Genomic DNA, 21,022 nt, shown 5'->3' on the forward strand with positions numbered 1-21,022 from the left:
GTCAAATTTACTTTTACCTTTCCGTGGATAAAATTGATCAATCATGCACACAATTATTTAGTTCATCATCATACCCAACACAACAAAACGGCGTATCACCGTTGACCGTAAATAAAGTAATCAACGATGGAAGATAATTTCCATGCAAGGGTAATTCTGACAATTCACAACATCAAGTAAAATTGCACGCGTAATAGTCGACGATCACGTCAGATTCAGAACAGTACGCAACACAATACACGTGGCAACACGACAGAGGCAAAAGAGACGCCGTTACCCACACGTACCGCTCAGCCGTTTAATTTTCTCAAACTCACGTGCGGATAAATTAACCGCGGGGTTAAAAATTAAAAGTGTTAAACAAAAAGAAATACAGATCATTCATCATAGTCGTTATAATCAAATTAGGTACTAACCAAAGCACCTTAATTATATTTCCGTACAGTTCTAGGTATAAATACACCTCAACTACCTCTTCAACTTTTCCATAACCCCCTCTCTCTCTCTCTCTCTCTCTCTCTCTCTCTACTCGCAGAGAAAGACCTAAATTAAAGCTCATTTCTTCTGGGTACGAACTTTGAAAAGCCTGTTTCTGCAACATTCAAAGCGTTTCTTTCTCGCTTCAGAGCTTTTCTTTAATGGCGGTTCTGTCGTGAAATAACTGAGGCACATCGTCGCTCCATAAATCCTTAAAATACCTGAGAAAAAGAAAACTCTTTTCTACTTCGCTTTCAGAATTGTTCCAGCTAAAGCTTGGACCTTCTTGCTAGGCTTTGAAAAATCGCTATTATCACTCGAATCCGATTCGAAATTTTTTCTCCGCTTTGATTTCTTCATTATTATTTCCGGATTCGTTCTTTGACTAAATCTTTAAAAGCATACAAGATTGTATGTGTACTGATAGCAAAAAAGCTAGGGTTTGTCTTCTGATTTTCGCCGGAGAGAAATGTTAGAGGTTGGATTTGGGCGCGAAGACTCAGACTGCGATATAAGCTTGGGAAGTGCGAATTCCAGCTCGATGAGCAGCGAGAGTTGTAGCAGCTTTGGCCGCCTCTCGTTCGAGCCTCCGACGACCTCGTCCACGTCATCATCCGCCGGAAACGACAACAAAACGAACCGAAACGACGAGACGATCACCAAAAGCCTCTCGACGAAGCCTCACCGGTCGTCGGACTCGGCGTACTCCGCCATCCCCGGCTGCGAAGGCCTCACGTTCCGCGACTTCCGGCTGGTGAGGCGCGTCGGCTCCGGCGACATCGGCACGGTGTATCTCTGCCGGCTGAAGAGCTCCGGCGGAGAGGAAAACGACGAGTGCTGCGATCCGAAGGCGATGTACGCGATGAAGGTCGTCGATAAGGAGGCTCTTGCGGCGAAGAAGAAAGTCCAGAGAGCGGAGATGGAGAGGAAGGTGTTGAAGATGGTGGACCATCCTTTCTTGCCGACTCTCTACGCCGAGTTTGAGGCATCTAATTTCTCGTGCTTTGTCATGGAGTTTTGCTCCGGCGGAGATTTGCATTCGCTCCGCCATAGATACCCTAACAAACGCTTCTCGCTCAACTCAGCCAGGTCATTATATTTTCCACTGCTCTTTTAATTTTAAATGATTAAAAAATAAAAATCGATGAACTCGGATTTAGACATTTATTTGGTTTTTTCTTTGCATCGTTTTGAAACTTGCTGAGTAAGTATAGTACTTCGTCAAGAGTGCGATTGAAACGTTGCTTTCTTGTCTGATTTCGCTCTGTGAATAGTCATTTCCAGGGAGAGAGAGAGAACGCAGAATATTCTTCCCTCTCTCTCCTTCTACAGTGTATAGTTTATTTTCCATTTTTTTTTTTTTTTATCCCTAGTCTTTGTTTCTTTCCTTCCCAGAAACAAACAACGATACTCGAACGCTTTTTTCAAAGCCTTTCTTTATTGATCCTGTCTTTTACCATGCAGCTAAGATTTGCTCCGATCATCATAACCCCTTTTGATTCGCCTATAAACAAAAAAAAACACAACAAATCCATTGTCGAGTAAAAAATATTCAAATATCATTACAAATCATAGTTATAAAACTCGTGAGCCCTGACCGAGTCAACTCAGTCTAATAATCTTCTTCTTCGTGTTGTTCTCAGATTTTACGCGGCGGAGGTTCTAGTGGCTCTTGAATACCTACACATGTTGGGAATCATCTACAGAGACCTCAAGCCCGAGAACGTTCTCGTCCGATCCGACGGCCACATAATGCTCTCCGACTTCGACCTCTGTCTCTGCTCCGACTCCGTCGCCGCCGTGGAATCCCCGGGCTCTCCGCTCACCCCTCCGACCGATCCGCCGACGAAATCCCGGTCGCGTTCCGTCAAAGCGGCTCTCTCCTGCTTCGGAATCCCCAATCGGTTCTTCCGTTCTCGCCGGGTCCAGAACTCCACGGCGGCGAGCCGGCTTTTCGTCGCCGAGCCGGTGGACGCGCGGTCGTGTTCTTTCGTCGGAACGCACGAGTACGTCTCTCCCGAAGTCGCCGCCGGTGGGTCCCACGGCAGCGCGGTTGACTGGTGGGCCTTCGGGGTGTTCCTCTACGAGATGATCTACGGCAGGACGCCCTTCGCCGCCCAATCGAACGACGCCACGCTGGCAAATATAGTCAAGAAGCCGCTGGCGTTCCCGACCCACGCGCCGAGCTCGACGCTTGAGCACCACGCGCGGGGGCTGATCTCCGGCCTGCTGGAGAAGGACCCGGCGAGACGGCTCGGCTCAAAGCGCGGCTCGGCTGAGGTGAAGAGCCACGCTTTCTTCAGAAGCCTCAACTTCGCATTGATACGCTCCTCAACTCCGCCGCAGATTCCGGGGCTTAGGCGGGTCAGAACCACCGGCGCGACGACGTCGTTTGACCTGTTTTAAGCGTTCGACGGCGGATTTCTTTTTTTGGACAGTTGTCGTTTTTTCTGTATATTCGAGCTGTCTCGTCGACGAGTCTTTTTGATAAGCTTAGAGTCTTTTTTTTTTTTACTCGTTGACGTATATGTTTACGTAAATATTGATCTTCTAGGAAAATGAGTAAAAAAAAAAGAATATGTAATGGTTAGACTTACACGTAGGTTTCGGTAATAGTGAGAGATGATATGTTATTGAGATTTGATATGTCGATATGAAAACAGTGATGAATCTTAGAGAACCCCACTTGAGAAGCGAAGGGAGGATAATAGAAGAATAGAGCGAAATGAGGATCGTATTCTACTTTTTCGACGTTTTCGATAAAATAAAAATAAAATTTAAAAAAAATGCCAAAAAAGTTCGATCAAATTGGTCGGTCTGTCATTGGAAAAATAACTGTAATGCCTCCATTATTTTCATTTACTCGAGGTTTCCACGTTATCCTAAGTTAAATGTATACAAATTTAGTATCGGGTTCTTTGTGTTTATTTGACTTTTGAGATAGTATAATACATATATATTTACCTTGGGTGGTAAATATGTTTTCACACAAATGCTATGGATTCTCACATAAACTTCTTATTAGTACGAGATTCAAATAACAATTGATTCTGTTTCCTTTTAGGTTATGACATCAGTTTGTTTAAAATTATAATAATTAGGTCTAACAGTAATATATGTTTAATATATCAACTCCTGATTTCTAAATAATACAAGCAGGATTTTCGTATTCAATTTACTCTAATAGATATGTCACTATTACTTTTGTTTTTAAAATGTTGTTTTGCGCAGGAATCAGGATCTTGTATATATACTTATAGTGATTAGTTATAAGGCTTGAATTGATAACTCGGTATTTACTATTTTTCCACCGGCTTAATTTTTCCCCGATTTACCTAGCAGGCGTTGATATTAAAATGAAATTTGTCGAAATCAATTTATAGCCATTTAGTGTTACTGCAAATATTGCATAAAAATATTTTCACAATTTTATAATATCTCTAGATAGCCTGTTCACTATTTCATTTAGTTAGAAAATTATAGATAAGAATATACATACTGACATACATATATATATATATATATATATATATATATATATATATATATATCATGGGTGGATGTTTCCATCTATAGAATAATTAGTAATTTAAAATGTATATGGAGTATGGACGGCTCCTTTGTTCGCGACACATCATTATAATATTATATACAAATATGTATGATGGTTGCAATAAATAATTCGGAATCTGCAAGGTTTTCAGAAGGAGCATCTTTATGGCTTTGATCGATCAACTATTGTCGAGCCTTGAGCAACTAGTTATAAAATTTAGATATTTTCTGTCATATGATATCAATATTACAGATATATATATTTTGTCCTGCCATAAAATACTATTATATCAATACCTTTTTTTCTTTTTAATTGCATAATTTTTTAAAAAATATTATAGTATATAGATATGCAAATTATATGGCTTCTTAACAACAATATTCTAAGAACATTTATAAACCAATATTTGCAATGTGAGCTTGTCCCACTTTTGTTCAAGGAAATATGACAAAAAAAAAGTATTCATGAGCTAATCAAACAACTATGAGAACCTTAACAAACGTAACTAGTCTACCTTAGCTCTAGCTGCCATATTTCACTTTACTTTATGTCATAGATAAGTTTTTGTGATGGCATTTTAATAGTTTGTTTTTTCTTTCTTAATAGTTGTTATTTTTAGGTTTTGTGACTTAATAGACTAGGTAGAGAATTCCAAGACCTACTTTCATCTCGCAAGTACAATAATTGAGAAATTATTTTTTACATGTGTTCTGAGCTAAAATTAATAAATGAAAAATTCGGCTAATTCTTTGTTATTAATATTCCCTCATCTACCATGTTGGGTTCCACAACTGCCACAGATCAAGGAATGAAAAAGAATAAGGAAAATAAGAAGTCTTTAATTAATTCTCAAATACAGTAAAACAAAATGATACACAATTATTTAATTGATTTCAATGCAAGTCGATTCTTGTCTTTACCAACTTATTACCATGTAATTATAAAGATGGGTGAAATTGAATCAGTTCGTTTTGACAAATAATCGGACTGGTTTAGTTTACAATCTGATTTCGGTTATCTAGTGGCATCATAATCAATACTGTTATCGGTGAAAACCTAATATCATTAGCAATATAATAATAACAAGACAAATTGACCCAGCAATAACCAATGTTGTAATCATCAATAAAATTGTGAACAAGCTTTAATTTATAGACTTTATCAACTTAGCAATATAAACATTAAAGATATGTATGGGTCTATTTACTCACTGTTATTAAGCTAATATTTCCAGTGACAGAAAATGGCAAGACCCATAAACAAAAACCCACAAAAAAGGCATCGGCCACTGATCCAGGTCAAACCAGGTCTGACTTCAACCATTGACCCGATGACGGGTCAGGTCTCGACTAACCAGACTTCGACCATGACCATGACAAAGCCATATCTCGGTCAACAACAGCAAATCTATGGTCAGAAGCGCAATACGCGTGATAACTAGCCCTACATGTTTCTCAACACTTATAAATATAGATCTTGTCTCCAAATTCAAGTAACAAATTCTTAGCTCCCGAAACTCTACAATAATCACTTTGTGCATGTCTCGATTGTCAAACACATAAAAAAAAAACCTTCATCTCAGCCCTACTAATGTTGAGCGTCAGAACGCACACTAGAGGTAATGCTTATGCGCCCTAATAGATCAATTTATCGTCATCTTATTTCAAGATTGTGCAACCAACAAAATTCTACGCTCCTCAAATTAAGGAATTTGGAGTTTTAGAGTTCGACGCACCTTGACTCAAGTGCAGTTATAGGATCAGGCCCCTGATCAAACCACCACTTGAGTACCTCAATGTTGTCCAAAAAATGAGTGACATCACTCGCTAACATACACAACGTAGTGGAAAGACAACATATACAGAGACAAGGAGTGAGAACAGATTTTGTCTAGTCAAAAGATGATGAACAAGAAAAGAAGAAAGCGCCTTAATACATGAAAAAATGCCTGATGTATTAAAGTGGTATTTTTGTAATGTAGATTTTATCTAATTTGAATGAAAAAATTGTAAATACGTTTAAACAAATTAGAAAGGAATATTTCCTCTAGTACTCTACAAATAACAACTCCCTTCGCATTAAAGAAAATGTTTTTCCATCATCGGAAAATACATATATAGTTTGTATTTTTCTTTTGTATTAAAGAGATTATGAGGGAAAGTTGAGTACCCAAAATCAAATATCTCATTAATATTATGCACAAACAATATCTCATCAGAGTCATAGAATTGCATATACTATAAACTTTATTGCAAATAAAATCATGAATGAAACGTAAATTTAAGGTGGGCGTTCAGTTAGACTGTAAATTTCATTAAGACAAAACATAAATTTTTATCTTTAATGACCAGAACGTTCAATTATTAGCAGTGTAAAATTCAGGTCAAAACAGAAATATAATACTTCTTTCCAATTAGGGACGGAGCCAATATAAGTTCAGAAGGGGCTCAAACCCCCCTCAAAATTGAAGTCTCGGTACGATAACAGTAATGATCAGACGAACTTTGGTTTGTAGAAGCTGAAGTCGATTTTGAGTAAATTGTGATAATTAATTTTAAATCACTTAACAAAAATAAATGCGTATTCAACACGCCCCAGTAGTAGTGGGTCGTTTGTTATGTCACCGACGTTTAAACAGTGAAGAATCTGGGAGTGAAACAAAATAATAGGTATGTATTTATTTTGTTAATTTATTTATGTTAATAATAAAATATAATAGGGTTGACAACACATGGGCTTTGTCCATGTGACCACCTGCCAACCAGGCAGCCCAAGCAGCTCTCTTTAAGGCACTGTCCCCTTCCTGTCTGACCCCCTACCCCACAACTCGAGGGGACCCTATGCATGTCCAATCAAAACCTTCCACGTTGCACTCAACGTTTGCCATGTGTGCATTCCGATTTTAACCCAAATGATGCATTCATCAAACTTTTTTTCTTTCTTTCCATTTAACTTATGTGGCTTGTGCCAACTGCCAAAGTGGTAGTGGAGTGGTGGTATATCATTAGAGAGAGAGAGAGAGAGAGAGAGAGAGAGAGAGAGAGAGAGAGAGAGAGAGCAAATATAGAAAAATAAAAGATAGAAAAATAAAAGGGTTGATAAACAAAGTTACTTGTTATCACTAAAAATTGAAATCTCACGAGATGAGGGTATCTCGCGCAAGATCTCGTTTCTCGCACCTCTGCGAGAGCGAGATGAATATATCTCGTGGTATGTATTAAATCTCGCCGTTTCGCGCAATTTTTCGCACTTTCCGCAGGAGAAAATGAATATCTCGCGAAAAGACTTAAAATATGTTAAAAAAATATTTAGACTGTTTTGGGTATGCCAAAGTCATTTCAAACAGCACAAGATGCGAGATACCCATTTAGTACCTGCTAGCTGCGTAATTGCCACAAACACAAGATGTTTTTTTTCCACACCCTCTCACAGTGCATATGGTATTGTATTAGATTTTAACTTCTATCATATGTTATATAGTCTTGATTTGTGCTTTGTACTATGTTTGGTAATGTAATTTGTACTTTTTTTTTACAATTTGCAAATTAATATCTAAGTGATATCAAAATTAATTTCGTGAAAGTACAATATTTATAAATCAATATCAAAATTACTCTAAAAATTCTAATTTACAAATTAATATCAAAATTACTTTCTAAGTGTAATATGTTTAAAATGATATTAAATGATTTTTAACATACTAATAATATTTATAAGTATCAAAATTCATTAGGAGAAAATCAAACAATTTTTATTAGTATGCTAAATCCATTCATTTCACTTGCAACATATGTATATATTGTAATTTTTTTTAAAAAATTACTTATTGTCCAAATACCCCGCGGAATACCATTTTTTTTGCGATATACCTCGCGGAATGCGAGTTATCATGCGGTACGAGATACCCTCAACGTTCGTCAAATACCGCAGAATACCTTGGTACGAGACGAGATACCCTCAAAATTTAAAGTGCGGTAAAGTTGCGAGATTTCAATCCTTGGTTTAGATATGATTATTTACTTTATCCAAAGAAGGGCAAAGAGAAAGCTAAGGTAACTTCACATGGAAATAAAATATATATTATGATGATGTTTATATTCGGGCATGTCTTCTCGTATGTGAAATTGTGAATAAGTGATCTTTGGGTATGAATATGACTTACTTTGGGTTAGCATTGGGAATTTGGGACTCTCCTAATGAAAAAATCAATCGTCATGTTTTTGTTGACTTTCATAAGAGGTGTGTTTATTATATGTTTTGTTGTCAGCATATTCTTCACGTATTGCTAATATAATGGGAAATAAGCGTGTTGGGCAAAGAGAGTTAAATAAGACTTTAGAAATTAGAACACAATGACACTTAATACGTTCTTGTATAATGTGAAATTTGATTGTTTTACAATTTACATATAACAATGTGCCAGCTAACTGTGTCAGACTTGTTTCAACATCTTTACCTAACATTGTAATTAAACAAATGTGCCAGCAACGGAAGTGTCTAAGGGATTACCTTGTCATTGATTATGGTCGGTTGGCTTTCACCCAAATTACGTTTTTTTAATGGAATTTACTTATTTATTAATTGTATTTGTATCTTAACAAGAAGCTTCTTAATTGACTTACGTTGTTGCAAGCATGAGCTTAAAGTCAATACCAAAGTGTGAATTCAGTTCAATTTTGGCGACAGTCTTAAAACTGTATTAAATTAAGCATACGGTATATGTGTTGAAAAAATCGGATAATACTATCATTAAATATCGGAAATCTAGGTCAAATATAGTTAGGGGAAGTGCTGAAAAAATTACCAAAAAATTACCTTTTCATATAGTCATAATACAGTATTTTTTATCCATATATTTAATGAATCAATTTTTACCAATATATATATATATATATATATATATATATATATATATATATATATATATATATATACAGCCTTTTTAATCCCGTTTTTAAATTATGAGTTTTATATAACTTAAACATTTTAATACGTTGAGTACATATACAAATTATTTGAACACTATACGTTTCCTAGAATCATCAACTTTTTTTCTTTTTATATTTTCAATTGTGTATTATAGTACCTCATTAATAATATTGAACATTTAACCACTGCAAGGACTATCAAACTTCAACAAGAAATATTTTTCACCTCGTAAATCTTAGAACTTAGACCTAATCCATGGAGTGTCTTAAATATTAACTTGTTAGACTACTAGAATGTCCTTCATTACATTACATAAAATATCATTCAATCACCCGTGATTTAAAACGAAACAGAACTATTATAATATCGTTGTTTGATATAATCATACTTATGGATAACGTTAGTTAAACTAGTTTTTTCCCTCTTTGATTAAATGGTCTACAATGTTGCTTATAGTTATAGCCTATATAGGGAGATATAAATAAACTTTAATACGAACGGTTGGAACTTGAAACAACCTAATAAACAGCACCCAATAATATATCGAGCATGACGAACAAAAGCAAACATGGAAAAAAAAATTGACATCACACGAACTTCTTTTCCCTAAAAATCGCAAGGATAATATAATAATGTCGAGCTTGCACTAACGCCAACAATAATACATTATAGTTTTTCAGTTCATGCTCATCTATTCCTATCCAAGTCTAACACAATAAATTATTTGATAACGTATTCCAAACAAATACTCTGATTATTCTATTATCAGAAGAATGAGAGCATGATTCATTTATATCTTGACAAAGATCACATCAGAACAAACCGAATGAAATATATATATATATATATATATATATATATATATAATCGGTATTTAGTTATATTATATCATGCAAGTCTTTTTTTCAGTTGGTCAATTCATTATTTAAAAGGATGTTATATTTAATAAAATAAAATTAATTATTAAAAAACATTAAATTAACGTATTATTTTATTAAAATTAAATGCCAAACGAGTTAAGAGAAAAATTCTATATATGATACTAAAACAATATTGATTTGCTAACAGAATAAAAGGAACTTCAACAACCAAACGAGATCTTTTGTATTGCATGTCATATTTGTTACGATATTATCAACGTAATTAATCTCCCGAACTAGAGTTATTTCTTAAATAAAAATATACTATAGACTACTAGAGTACTAGACTAGATTCCAGCTTCCAAGTTACATGGTTTCACTTTCACTCTCTTATACAGTTATCCAATGGCAAATAAAACGTCAACGGCGAGTATTACACGTGGCGAGATTTAATTAGATAGGAAAAAGCCCAGAAGCATCATGATCTCCAAAAATACGAGAGTGAGCCATCAAGTCAAAATTTGAAAGGATATGATGATGACTGTACACGTCAGACGCCAGTGGGTCCCACCTCTAGCGTACCCCACGCTCACTCCTCAGGCACTGTCCTAAACGGCGTGGCACGTGACTGTGTTCGTCCATATTTTCGTGATTAGCAGAGAGACGAGAGAGAGAGAGTTCGTTTTGGGAACAAGAAGCAGTGAGGGTCACGTGAGCTGAGCGTGTTCCCGTAACTTGTGCCTAGAGAGAGAACGAGAGATCGAAGATTGCATGGCCTATATACTAGTCTTACGTGGCCCATTATTGCTTTTCTTGTTTATTTCTGATTAGTTATAAACAATATGTGTTTATTATTAAATTGTATAGTCATCCCTCATCTGTAGCTTTTTTATAGCCTGGCTCTATAGGCCTATTGCATTGGGTGGTCTGAAATTGATTTTTTATGTGTACGTAATCAATGTGGCTACTTTTTCCATATAAATGTGTAATTTTTTTTTTTTTTTTTTGGTAATGCTTGTTCATGTTTGGACTTTGGACTTGGAAGAAGAACCGTATATTAAATAAGGTAAAAATGTTTTGTTTGATTTTTGTTGTGGGTTTTTGTGCTCGAGGTTTTGGTTTCAATTTCCTGATGAAGAGTGTAGCTTACTCCATCGTCCTGGTTTTTTTTTACTTCAAATTTTTGAGACTTGAACGACTCAGACAAGTCTATCTTTAGCTTCTTTTTTTTTTTTTTTTTTTAAATAAACCTTGGGGAAATACTAAACAGGAACGATAGACTTTTATTTTATTTTTTCCGAATATTTCCATCTTTTACGATAATATAGATTAAATTACTAGAAATAACTTGTAGGCCTCAAACATGAAAACTTTATTATACATTGTGGAGTTTGAATCCTAATTTTTGCCCTTCAAAAAGAACAAACTAATATATCCTTGGCATTTAGTTATCAAAGTAGACATGCCTGATATTTAAAAAATGGTAAAAATTAAATTAAAAAGTAAAAGATAATTTTTGCCCAGTTAATATGTTGTCGAAATCGATAATGTCATATTTGCTTCGACCTTAATTAAACGAGAGAAATTAGTTAGTATAAGATTGTGCTTTTCTCTGTGTTATGTGTGTGAGTGAAGAGTGTCTTGCTTAAGACATTGTTGATGATCTCATCGCATTGACTTACAAATTTGCATTTTAGTTCAAATCAATATTTATTATTGTTAATATTGAAAAATGAATTATCACTTAGAACTGAATGCAGTTCGATCTAAAGTGAAACCTTATAATCTCGCGTGGGCTAAACGACAGTGAAATCATCTAACTTATTTGCCTTTGTCTCGTCAGAGGAATTTTCAACTCCTCGTCACCAGAGAAAACAGAGAGAAGTGAACTAGAATGGAGCGGAGAATTTTTCCATGGCGCGATCTCCGACGCTCAAATATGCGAGGTGAGGTGGGGGGTTTTCTATCTCTCGAGTGTTTTCAGAGAGAGAAGTGTGAGGTGAGAGAGAAACATAATTTTATCAAGTTGAGAGAAACTTATCATTCCGTGATATTTTTTTTTTCGTATCTTCTGTTTTATCTTTGAGTATTTCCGCTCATAGCAATTAATTAACCATAAGTTTATGATCATAGATACAATTTTTTTTATGTTTGCAAAACAACAATCCTTTAGGATCATACCTCGTAAATATGCACGTACATATTTAAGCTCGACCAAAGAACAAATTTAAAACTGCCTAAACAACCTTGTTGAAAATGGGATTCTCTCCAAGAGCCCCTGGTACTTTGGATTTTCCAGAATGTATTAGAAACTGCTTACCGCTTATTTTAAGGAAATTTGCGTCAATGTCACAAATTCGTCGGTTTTTTGCATTTGTGTCACAAAGTTGTCAAAATTGTATTTGTGTCACGTATTTACATTCGTGTCACATGTGCAAATTTCAAATTACTCTCTCATCATTTAATCTTTTTATTAGTTATTCCATGTCTTCTGAATTTTTACAATACCTCATTAAAAATCACTTCATCTTCCTCTAAAACTTTCTAAAATTTTTGCGTGACTTATTTGCAATTGGATTGCCAATTTGTGACATAAGATGCAAATACCACCTTATTTTAAACAATGCCCAATGAGGCCTAATGAAAAAAAAAAAAAAAAAAAAAAAAAAAAAAAGCATTGCTGAACCATACAGTAGATTTTTTCATCTTGTATAAACTAGGGAGCATAGTTGGTTGGCTCTCAAATTGCTTCGGAAAATAGGTCTCAACAGGAGTAAATCTAAACCCATGGATTCGTAGCGCTATCAAAATACTTGCCACAACAATAGTTTTCCTTGTGGAGTCCACTCCATCGGAAAGCAAATTGCCGTCACTGCGTTCTTCGTAGTGAACCGAATCAATGAGAAAAACATGCTCGCCTAAAGATTAAGTGTCGTGATCTTCATCGTGTGTCGTCAACCATATCGAAAGCCCAGACACTCCTTTGAAATCAGTGATAACGCTCTCAATGACTGGCCAGGAGAGACATCACCGAGAACAATAAGATGAGATCATCCACCGAATTCAGTCGACCACTCTTAACTGAGTTACCATAAAATGTGAAGACAAGTTTGTTAATGTTTTTTCTTACCAGATCGCGATTTAGCAGGGCCGTGCAGCTGGAACATCCCCGAAGCTGAGACCTAAGATAGATTTGGAGATCCTTAAGTTTGGCATATCTCATCTTCTTGGAGATAATTCCAAAACCGTATAAAATTAGACGATCAAAAGGTCTAAATATATAAAAATAAACACGATGAGCAAACTATTAATTATCCAAACATATCCTCCAGAAACAGTTTGGGATACTACTGGCAATAAAGCTAAACAGAAATGATTCACAAGAAGTCAGTTGTAAGCTTGAAATTGGTCAAGATAATCACCAGAGCCTTCACAATCATAACTATCAGAGTCGAAGCCAGAACCGGACCCACCATCTCTGGCCGTTCTATACGGGTAGTCCTCGGTCGAATCCCGAGGAAGACGCAACCGCTTAACCCGCTTGACACACGTATCCCACACTTTCCCTTCCAAGCAGACATTGAGACACTCGCGAAGGTCCAGAGACTCGAGCTCGGGACAGCCGTCGAGGATCGCTCCCAAGCCCCTGTTGGTCAGAGAGTTCCCGATGATCTGGAGGCTTTTCAGCTCCGTCATGTTCCTCCCGATCGCGACCGCCTCTTCGTTGAAAGAGCGGTCATCTTCGTAATCGCAGAACTCATCGAAAGCCCTGAACTCGTCCGAGTTCAGCTTGAATGCTTTCAGAGAAGGGCATTTCCGACCGATGGCTTCGACAGTCTTTCTGGTATCATCCCAGCAGCCTAGTGTGAGCTCGAGTTCTTCCAGCGCCGGAAGCTTTTCGACAGCCGCGATCAACCCCTCGTCTGAGAGGTCAAGCGACGAGCAATCGATGAGTCTGAGGCGTTTGATCTGGGGACATCTGTTTAGCAAAGCAGGAACAAGAAAGCAACACAAGTCACACTGCCAATTTAACAGCACATATTGTTCAAAGTTCAAACTCAAGTTGATTACACAATGCAGATTATTATCAATATATTTTTTTTTTTTGGTTCATTTTTCCAAATAAAGACAACATCAAAAGCAAAGAGTCGATTTCATCGACACTTTACTTAGATCTATACCTTACTGCGTAAAAGAAAATATCAACAATGATTAATATTTTACTGAAGAATATCCCTCTTTTGAAAGAGAGGATTTTGATTTGAAAAAACCCAATAAATAACACATGAACTTAAAGTATCGACTTTTTTAGCCACAGTTTCGTACGAAAGACTGAAATTTTGAAATCTTTGAGAGAGAAAAGAATACCTGTTGGCAACGTCACGGAGAAGCTCGTCGTCAGCGAAGTGCTCGATGCAGATATCGACGGCTTGGCCACAGCTCCGATTAACGGCGTCGCGAAACAGCTTGTCGTAATAGATTCCATATTCGCCGCTGTTGTGCATATCGATTCTCTTCCATACGAAAGGGTCTTTTGAGACCTCGAGCCACCATTTGCACACCATCTGAGCGCTGGTCAGAGTGTCAACCGCCGGAAGACGAGAAAGAATCGACGCCGTCGCTCCCCGCGGAAGATCCGCCCAGTTCCGCCGCTCCTCATTTTCCGGAGAGGCCATTCACGATTGGATTTGAAAATGACGAATTAGGGTTAAGTTCCGAGGGTTTCAGAGTTTGTCATGAGCAGCGGGGAAGAGGAAACGGTTCGGGAAGTGGATTCATGCCACGTGTTGTTTTATTTGACGGTTGGGGAGTTGAACCGAGAATCTATACTGAAAGAAATCATGTTATATTCATTTTTAGTTGAAAACGACAAGTCGTCGAGAATAAAAACGACGCGACGACGAAAAACGACAAATGATTTATTCTCGTTTTCATTTATGCCATAACGGCAACATAGTATTGCATTGACTTATCAAAGAAGAATGGCCCTATGAGAACACCACATATATACGACGTAGAAGTCAACAGTTTTATATAACGACACCAGATAAATTAGCTGGTGAAATATTTCTGTGTTATATTTCTATCAACGGTGCTATACGTACTTCTGTTAAATCTCTACGCGCAAGGATAACAACATCGAGGGTTCACGGTGAAGGTAATCACTCGAGCTAAACAAATAAACGGCCATTTCTGCGATTACAAATTATTCTATAATCCATAGCTTTTAGGGGCCTGAAAATTGTCTTCTTAGAATGAGATTACAATGTTCTTCGGTGTTGGAAACGGAAGCGATGCGAGCTTGGAACTTAGTCCAAAACTGTTTTTACTTTTGGTTTGTTAAAAAACAGAAAAAAGATAAAGAGAGACTATAAGCCAAGTGTATGAGAGGCTGAAATTTATAACTAGTAAAGATGGGCTCATAATCCATCTTTAATGGAAATACTTGATCTCCAGTACAAACGGACTAGTTATACAACCATCACTTTTGGGTTCTACTAGCAGTAAAGAAAAGATAAACAGAGAACGTATCACATATATAATTCCCCAGGATGAGATTTGTGTTATAAAAACAGGAAGCTCAGATCAAGAATCTGGAACAGCTGCAAACTTCTGTAATTTCGATTGTTGGATCATATTATTGGTTGCTTAGGTAGCAAGCTATGCCGGAATTAGTGTTCCTTGTAGCTATAAATAGCTATTGCTTGTTTAGTTGAAAAACAAGAGACAAACAGAGAAAATATACAACAATGAGAGCTGGGTAACACTTGAGAGAATTGAATTTGGTAATTCGGGATGAGTTAACATATCAGAACTTCAATTCTAAAACTGGATGTACGTGATAGTACTGAGCCAAGATAAAATTATTTGCCTTTGTTCTTATTCAATAGTTTCGAGTTAGCTTAGGAAACAAGTAACCGAATCTTGTTGGATCCAAAACTTGATTTAACAAGGGGTTAATATAGTTCTCCTTTTTAGATCAAAGATCAGTAACTTGCTTGTACTACTCAGCTCTTGAGCCGAGTCGATTAGAAGCCAAAATTCTACTATGATCTGGGTTGTTCTTTAGGAAAGAAGAAGATAACAATTACAGTTGATCTTGGATACGAGCTACATATAACTACACAGTGACAGTGTTCTATATCTACTTTAGAAAAACTAAATGAGATGGCCAAACTAGGAAATAAATAACACCAAAGGAAAGATCGAGATAGCTATGAGGCACGCAGGAATAGTTGTATGTCAGAGAAGTCTGTCGGTATAGTCGTATTCCTTGGAACCCAAGAAAAGCTCTCAAATCAATATGCCGCGATGTTTAAGATCGTGAACAAACAGGTGGTGGTACCGGTGCGCCGAGGTCGAAATGACTTTACTTCTTGACCTGCTTCGTACACCTTTTCCACACTTTTCCTTCAAGGTCAATGTCGAGGCATGCACGCATGTCGAGCGACTCGAGCTCGAGGATCACTTCCAATCCCTCGTTGCTCATATAGCTCACCATCAGCGTGAGGTTGTGAAGAATTAAAGTTCGTTCGTTAATTATCTTAGAGGTAATGTAGTGGAGTAAGGGATCGATGATAGCGTCACTGTCGATGATGATCTCGACAAGTACAGTCGTAGCTCTACAAGTGGGCATTCTGGCACGTTTCCTTCTCCAAATCGAGCTCGTATGACTAGAAACAGCCATTCCACTGGAAACTATAATTTAGATTTTAGAGTCCTACAAGAAAAAGTGAAGGAAAAAAACCCAAGATTATTTCCTAGGCGACATCGACCAAATTCCAAAACCGGTGAGAAAAGACTAGTAATACCAACACAGCTTGGGATATAATTCAATTCGCCGGAGGTTATCATAAGTACCATCACCAGAGTAACAATGAGAACCAAACCGAATCAAATGTCGAATAATCGGGAAGATATAGCCGCTTGACCCACCTGACTCACATTTCTTTTCCTACTTATTCCTCCAACTTTCCTCTCTACTCAACCTCTTTCAAGCATGTTTAAATTAGCCTCGATTTACTTAAATGAAAATTTTGGCTAAAATTCAGTTTGGATCTCCAACCGGTTAGAAGGCACACCATTACATTGAAATCATTTATTTTAATTAGATGTAGGCGAACCGCCTAAAATATATCTTGCATCGTTGTAATTTTCTGTTCTCATTTTAATTGGCTTAGTCACTAATGGTTAACCACAAATTCCAGATGCTTATTGACCGAAATTTTTTAACGTATAAAAAAATATTAGAATCAAGGGGTTAGTCTAATGGTAAGTGTGATTCTCGGGACCTTGTATGTCTTCAATTCTTGGATGCAATAATTAGGACCCCTAGGGTAGCCTCTCAGTGTCGATAATACCAGATAATACCAGCGCTTCTTGGATTTTAGTCGGGTCTAACCCAGACACCACCGCTATTAAATAAAGAAAAACAAAATAAAAAATATTGAATCTTCGCGAATTTATAAAATTGTTGTTAGTAGTTCGAGTATCAAAGTCGGAGTGGTAATATTATATTTTTAGTATATATACATCATATGCTTCTCTAGATGGCAACAACCATCGTCCAAAACTCAAAAGATCTGTAAAACTAACCTAACATATCCTCCAAAGTGCAATTAGGATACTAGTATAGTAAAGGCCAAATCATTATCCTCATCATTCTTCATCAGTGTCATCGTAGTCATCATAGTAATCGCCACCATCATCATCACCATCACCATCACCATCGATCCTGTACGTCAAGGTATTATTGCGAGCGTGGGAACCGGTACCCGTGAAATCAATCTCGGGTCCGTTCGGAAACAGTTTTCCAGTGGCGGAATCACGAGGAAGAAGCAAATGCTTGACCCTCTCGACGCACCGTTCCCACGCTTTCCCTTCGAGCCTGATGTTGATACACCCGCGCAGGTCCAGAGACTCGAGCCCGGGACAGCCGTCGAGAATCGCTCCCAGGCCCTTGTTGGTCATGTAGTTCCCGATGAGGTGGAGCGTTTTCAGCCCCGGCATGTACTTCCCGATCGCCACGGCCTCTCTGTCGCAGACCTTCTCGAGCCACATGTACGACACGGAGTTCAGCTTGAACGATTTCAGAAGCGGGCATTTCCGTCCCAGGAGTTTCAGGACCTTCGCGTTGAAGCAGCAGAGCGTGAGTTCGATCTCCTCCAGCAACGGAAGATTTTTAACGGCCATGACCAGTCCTTCGCCGGAGATCTGATAGCAGCGCACGAGCCGGAGCAGTTTGATCCATTTTGATCTGTTTATAAGAAAAGCTACACAAGTCGGAAGTTTTTTTTTTTTTTTTTTTTGTGGCCAATATAAACTTTTCTCACTAGATCAACACCTCTCAAGTAGACCCCATAGTTTTTTCACACTCATGTTGATTACAGAATGAAATAATTGCCTGAATTTTGCAATTCATTGTTCATACCAAGTCTGAGAAAGTCCGTGACGCAAATAGTCATTACCATGGACAGTGTTTGTTAGCTATTCATCAACAGTAATCATCAACATCATTGATTAGTGTTCGATTTCTTTTTTAATTAGCGTTCGAATCTAACAATCAACTCTCTTAACTGCAGGTCATTCATAGAGGTCTGTATTAATATACTGGTATACTTATTAACTATCAGTAAAGTTCATATATACACAAATCTTCCTCTTAATTTAAGGGCTCAAATACTGTAACTTAATAATTCCGGACTATTTGAGTTCAAAGACTTTTTGTTTCCTTTTATAATTATCAAGTGATCATATAAGAAAAAGACTAGAAAACAAGGCACTCATACTCGACTCGTTTTACAGGTTAGTCCTCTCGGACATTGATAATATTAGATCACGAAAAATTACAACTAAACAGAGACATTTAAAGAAAATATATAATCACGTTGTACTGCAAATACCTAAGTCCACTTAATCTTTCTCTCTCGTTTCTTGGTTTCTTCTTCCTCTTTCTCAATCGCAGTTCATAGCAGATTTTCAAAAATAAATAAATAAATCACAGTTCGTAGCTTTCTCAGTCTCTGCATTATTGTTCGATAGTATTCTTACTGCTATAAAAAAAAACATGATTTTTTTCTTATCAAACAAAGATAATTTTTTATAAAAAATTAAACGATCCAGTTCCATTTCCACAACATATACTAGAACTTTGACGTTTTATAAAAAAAAGTACCTGTCGGCAATATACACGAGATCATCATCGTCACCGAAGTTCTCGAGTCTGATTTCGACCGCTTGGCCACAACTCCTATCGACGGCATGGTAACAGATCTCGTAGAAGTTGAACTCAGCGTCTCCGTCGTCGTCGTCGACGACGTCTCTGTACATATCGATTTTCTTCCAGGCGAGAGGATCTTTCGAGACCTCGAGCCACGCCTTGCATACGAATTGAGCGCTCGTCAGCGTATCCACCGCTGTCAGCCGCGAGAAGATCTCCGCCGTCACTTCCCGTGGAAGCCCCGACCAGTCCCGCCGCTTCACTTCCGCCGGAGACGCCATGAACAATAAGTTGTGAGCTTCTTTTTTAGGGAAATAAACTTTGATGAGTTGGGAGCTTTTAAATTCAAGAGTTTTGTAATAAGGGGAAACAGAACGACCTTCTGTATATTACAAAAAAAAAAAAAAAAAAAAAAAAGAACGACCTTCTGTCCAGTGCAACAGTCATTATCTGCCACGTGTTGACGATACAGGAATACCGAGGGAAATTACTGTTCAAAAAGTCTACTGTGTTTTGCTAATTTAAAGTTATCAAGACCAAAAAAAAAACGAAATTTATATGCGACAAAAATTTGCAAATGCACCTCAATTTTCAACTCAATTTTATATATATATATATATATATATATATAAAATAAAAATAACAAGACCCTTCTAGATTTCTCTAGCTTCGTCTTTGCTATTGGAACGAAGTGCCTCTTCATTTCCAATAAATTATCTTATTGATAGTAGCACTTCCGTTAGACAAAATAGTGTTTTTTATTTCTTAACGGAAGTAAAATTTCTATTAGACTTAATGGAAATATGGAATTCCGTTAAGTTCTATTAAATAATTAAAAAAAAAAATTAAATTTAAATGGTGAATGAAATAGACTAAACTGTTAAAATTTTTTAAAAAAATGTACTAATATCAAATTGAAAAAGTTAAAAATAAGAAGAATATAAAAATGATGGGTAAAAAATAGTTAAATATTAAACATATTAATAAGAAAATAAAAGAAAATCTATACAAAATCTGAACTTTTCTTTGTAGACATCAGTAATACAGAGAATGTGAGATCCAACATTTAATTCACATCTTAAAATATGCATTAATATCAGATAATGCCCAAGTGGGTCTAAGACACAATAAAATAGAGAAGGGAATAAAGTAGAAGAATTGTTTTGACTTGAAAAAAGTCGTTTATATATTGCCTTAATTAAAAAAATAGAAACCTCACCGCCTCAACTCTCTCTCTCTCTCTCTCTCTCTCTCTCTCTCTCTCTCTCTCTCTCTCTACAACTATTTTCATCTACGCCATTAAATCTGAAAAACCTCACCTTTCACAAATATAGCTAAACACAAACCAGTCCACTGTAAGCATAATTTAAACGATCCTAATTAGCCAAGATCTTAGAATTAGATGATTTTCACATAACATTAGGGATTGAGAAAAACCTACCTCGATTCATGACGAGAGCGACGGTGACGGCAGCGGATAATCACCGGAATTGGTTTCTCTCTCTTGACCTCTTTAGACTTCAGAGCTTTCTTTTGATGGCAGAGGAAAACTACGTAATAGGTTGAGAGAGGACCAATCCCTAGGGTTACTCTTTATATAGACCCACCATCAGGGTACAATATGAATTTACCTTTTAATTAATTAACCAATCGGATTTATCAATATTCTATTAAACTAATGACTTGATATTTCATATACACGTGGGCCACATAATATCCCACGTTCAAGACCCACTAATGGGCTTTGGGATAAATGAGGTCCAACATTCTCCCACTTGGCTCATGTTTCATACCATATAGTTTAATAGCAAAACATAAGTGCGCATATCATAAGATAAATCCGTCATAAAATTGGTTACATCATAAAGTCTCTATTAAGTATGAAAACTAATAAGGATCATAGCGGTTGTACGTCAATTTATCGACATAGTCCCTTCCATGTATCACAATACTAGCTTCACACCTAACATGACACGTACTAAG

The 21,022-nt window shown here is 36.8% G+C and overlaps 3 protein-coding genes across 3 annotated transcripts; 1 reads left to right on the forward strand and 2 right to left on the reverse strand.

The window, feature by feature from the left end:
* The first annotated feature begins 503 nt into the window (after positions 1-503).
* Positions 504-3,461, forward strand: PID (Protein kinase superfamily protein). The gene is made up of 2 exons (XM_089625918.1): positions 504-1,566; positions 2,121-3,461. The coding sequence occupies exons 1-2, from the start codon at positions 947-949 to the stop codon at positions 2,881-2,883; spliced, it is 1,383 nt and encodes a 460-aa protein (XP_089482044.1). The 5' UTR covers positions 504-946; the 3' UTR covers positions 2,884-3,461.
* Positions 3,462-13,074: 9,613 nt separating this feature from the next.
* Positions 13,075-14,631, reverse strand: LOC149386333 (putative F-box/LRR-repeat protein 23). The gene is made up of 2 exons (XM_089625625.1): positions 14,188-14,631; positions 13,075-13,798 (listed from the first exon to the last, which is right to left on the reverse strand). The coding sequence occupies exons 1-2, from the start codon at positions 14,493-14,495 to the stop codon at positions 13,207-13,209; spliced, it is 900 nt and encodes a 299-aa protein (XP_089481751.1). The 5' UTR covers positions 14,496-14,631; the 3' UTR covers positions 13,075-13,206.
* A 2,633-nt stretch (positions 14,632-17,264) lies between these two features.
* On the reverse strand, positions 17,265-19,387 carry LOC149386334 (putative F-box/LRR-repeat protein 23). The gene is made up of 2 exons (XM_089625624.1): positions 18,995-19,387; positions 17,265-18,076 (listed from the first exon to the last, which is right to left on the reverse strand). Exons 1-2 carry the CDS (start codon positions 19,318-19,320, stop codon positions 17,479-17,481), a joined length of 924 nt encoding a protein of 307 aa, XP_089481750.1. The 5' UTR covers positions 19,321-19,387; the 3' UTR covers positions 17,265-17,478.
* Between the last annotated feature and the right edge of the window lie 1,635 nt (positions 19,388-21,022).

Source organism: Urtica dioica, chromosome 9 (assembly GCF_054948205.1).
Source record: "Urtica dioica subsp. dioica isolate 48M chromosome 9, U.dioica_male_clone48M_v1_H2, whole genome shotgun sequence".
Classification (NCBI taxonomy): domain Eukaryota; kingdom Viridiplantae; phylum Streptophyta; class Magnoliopsida; order Rosales; family Urticaceae; genus Urtica; species Urtica dioica.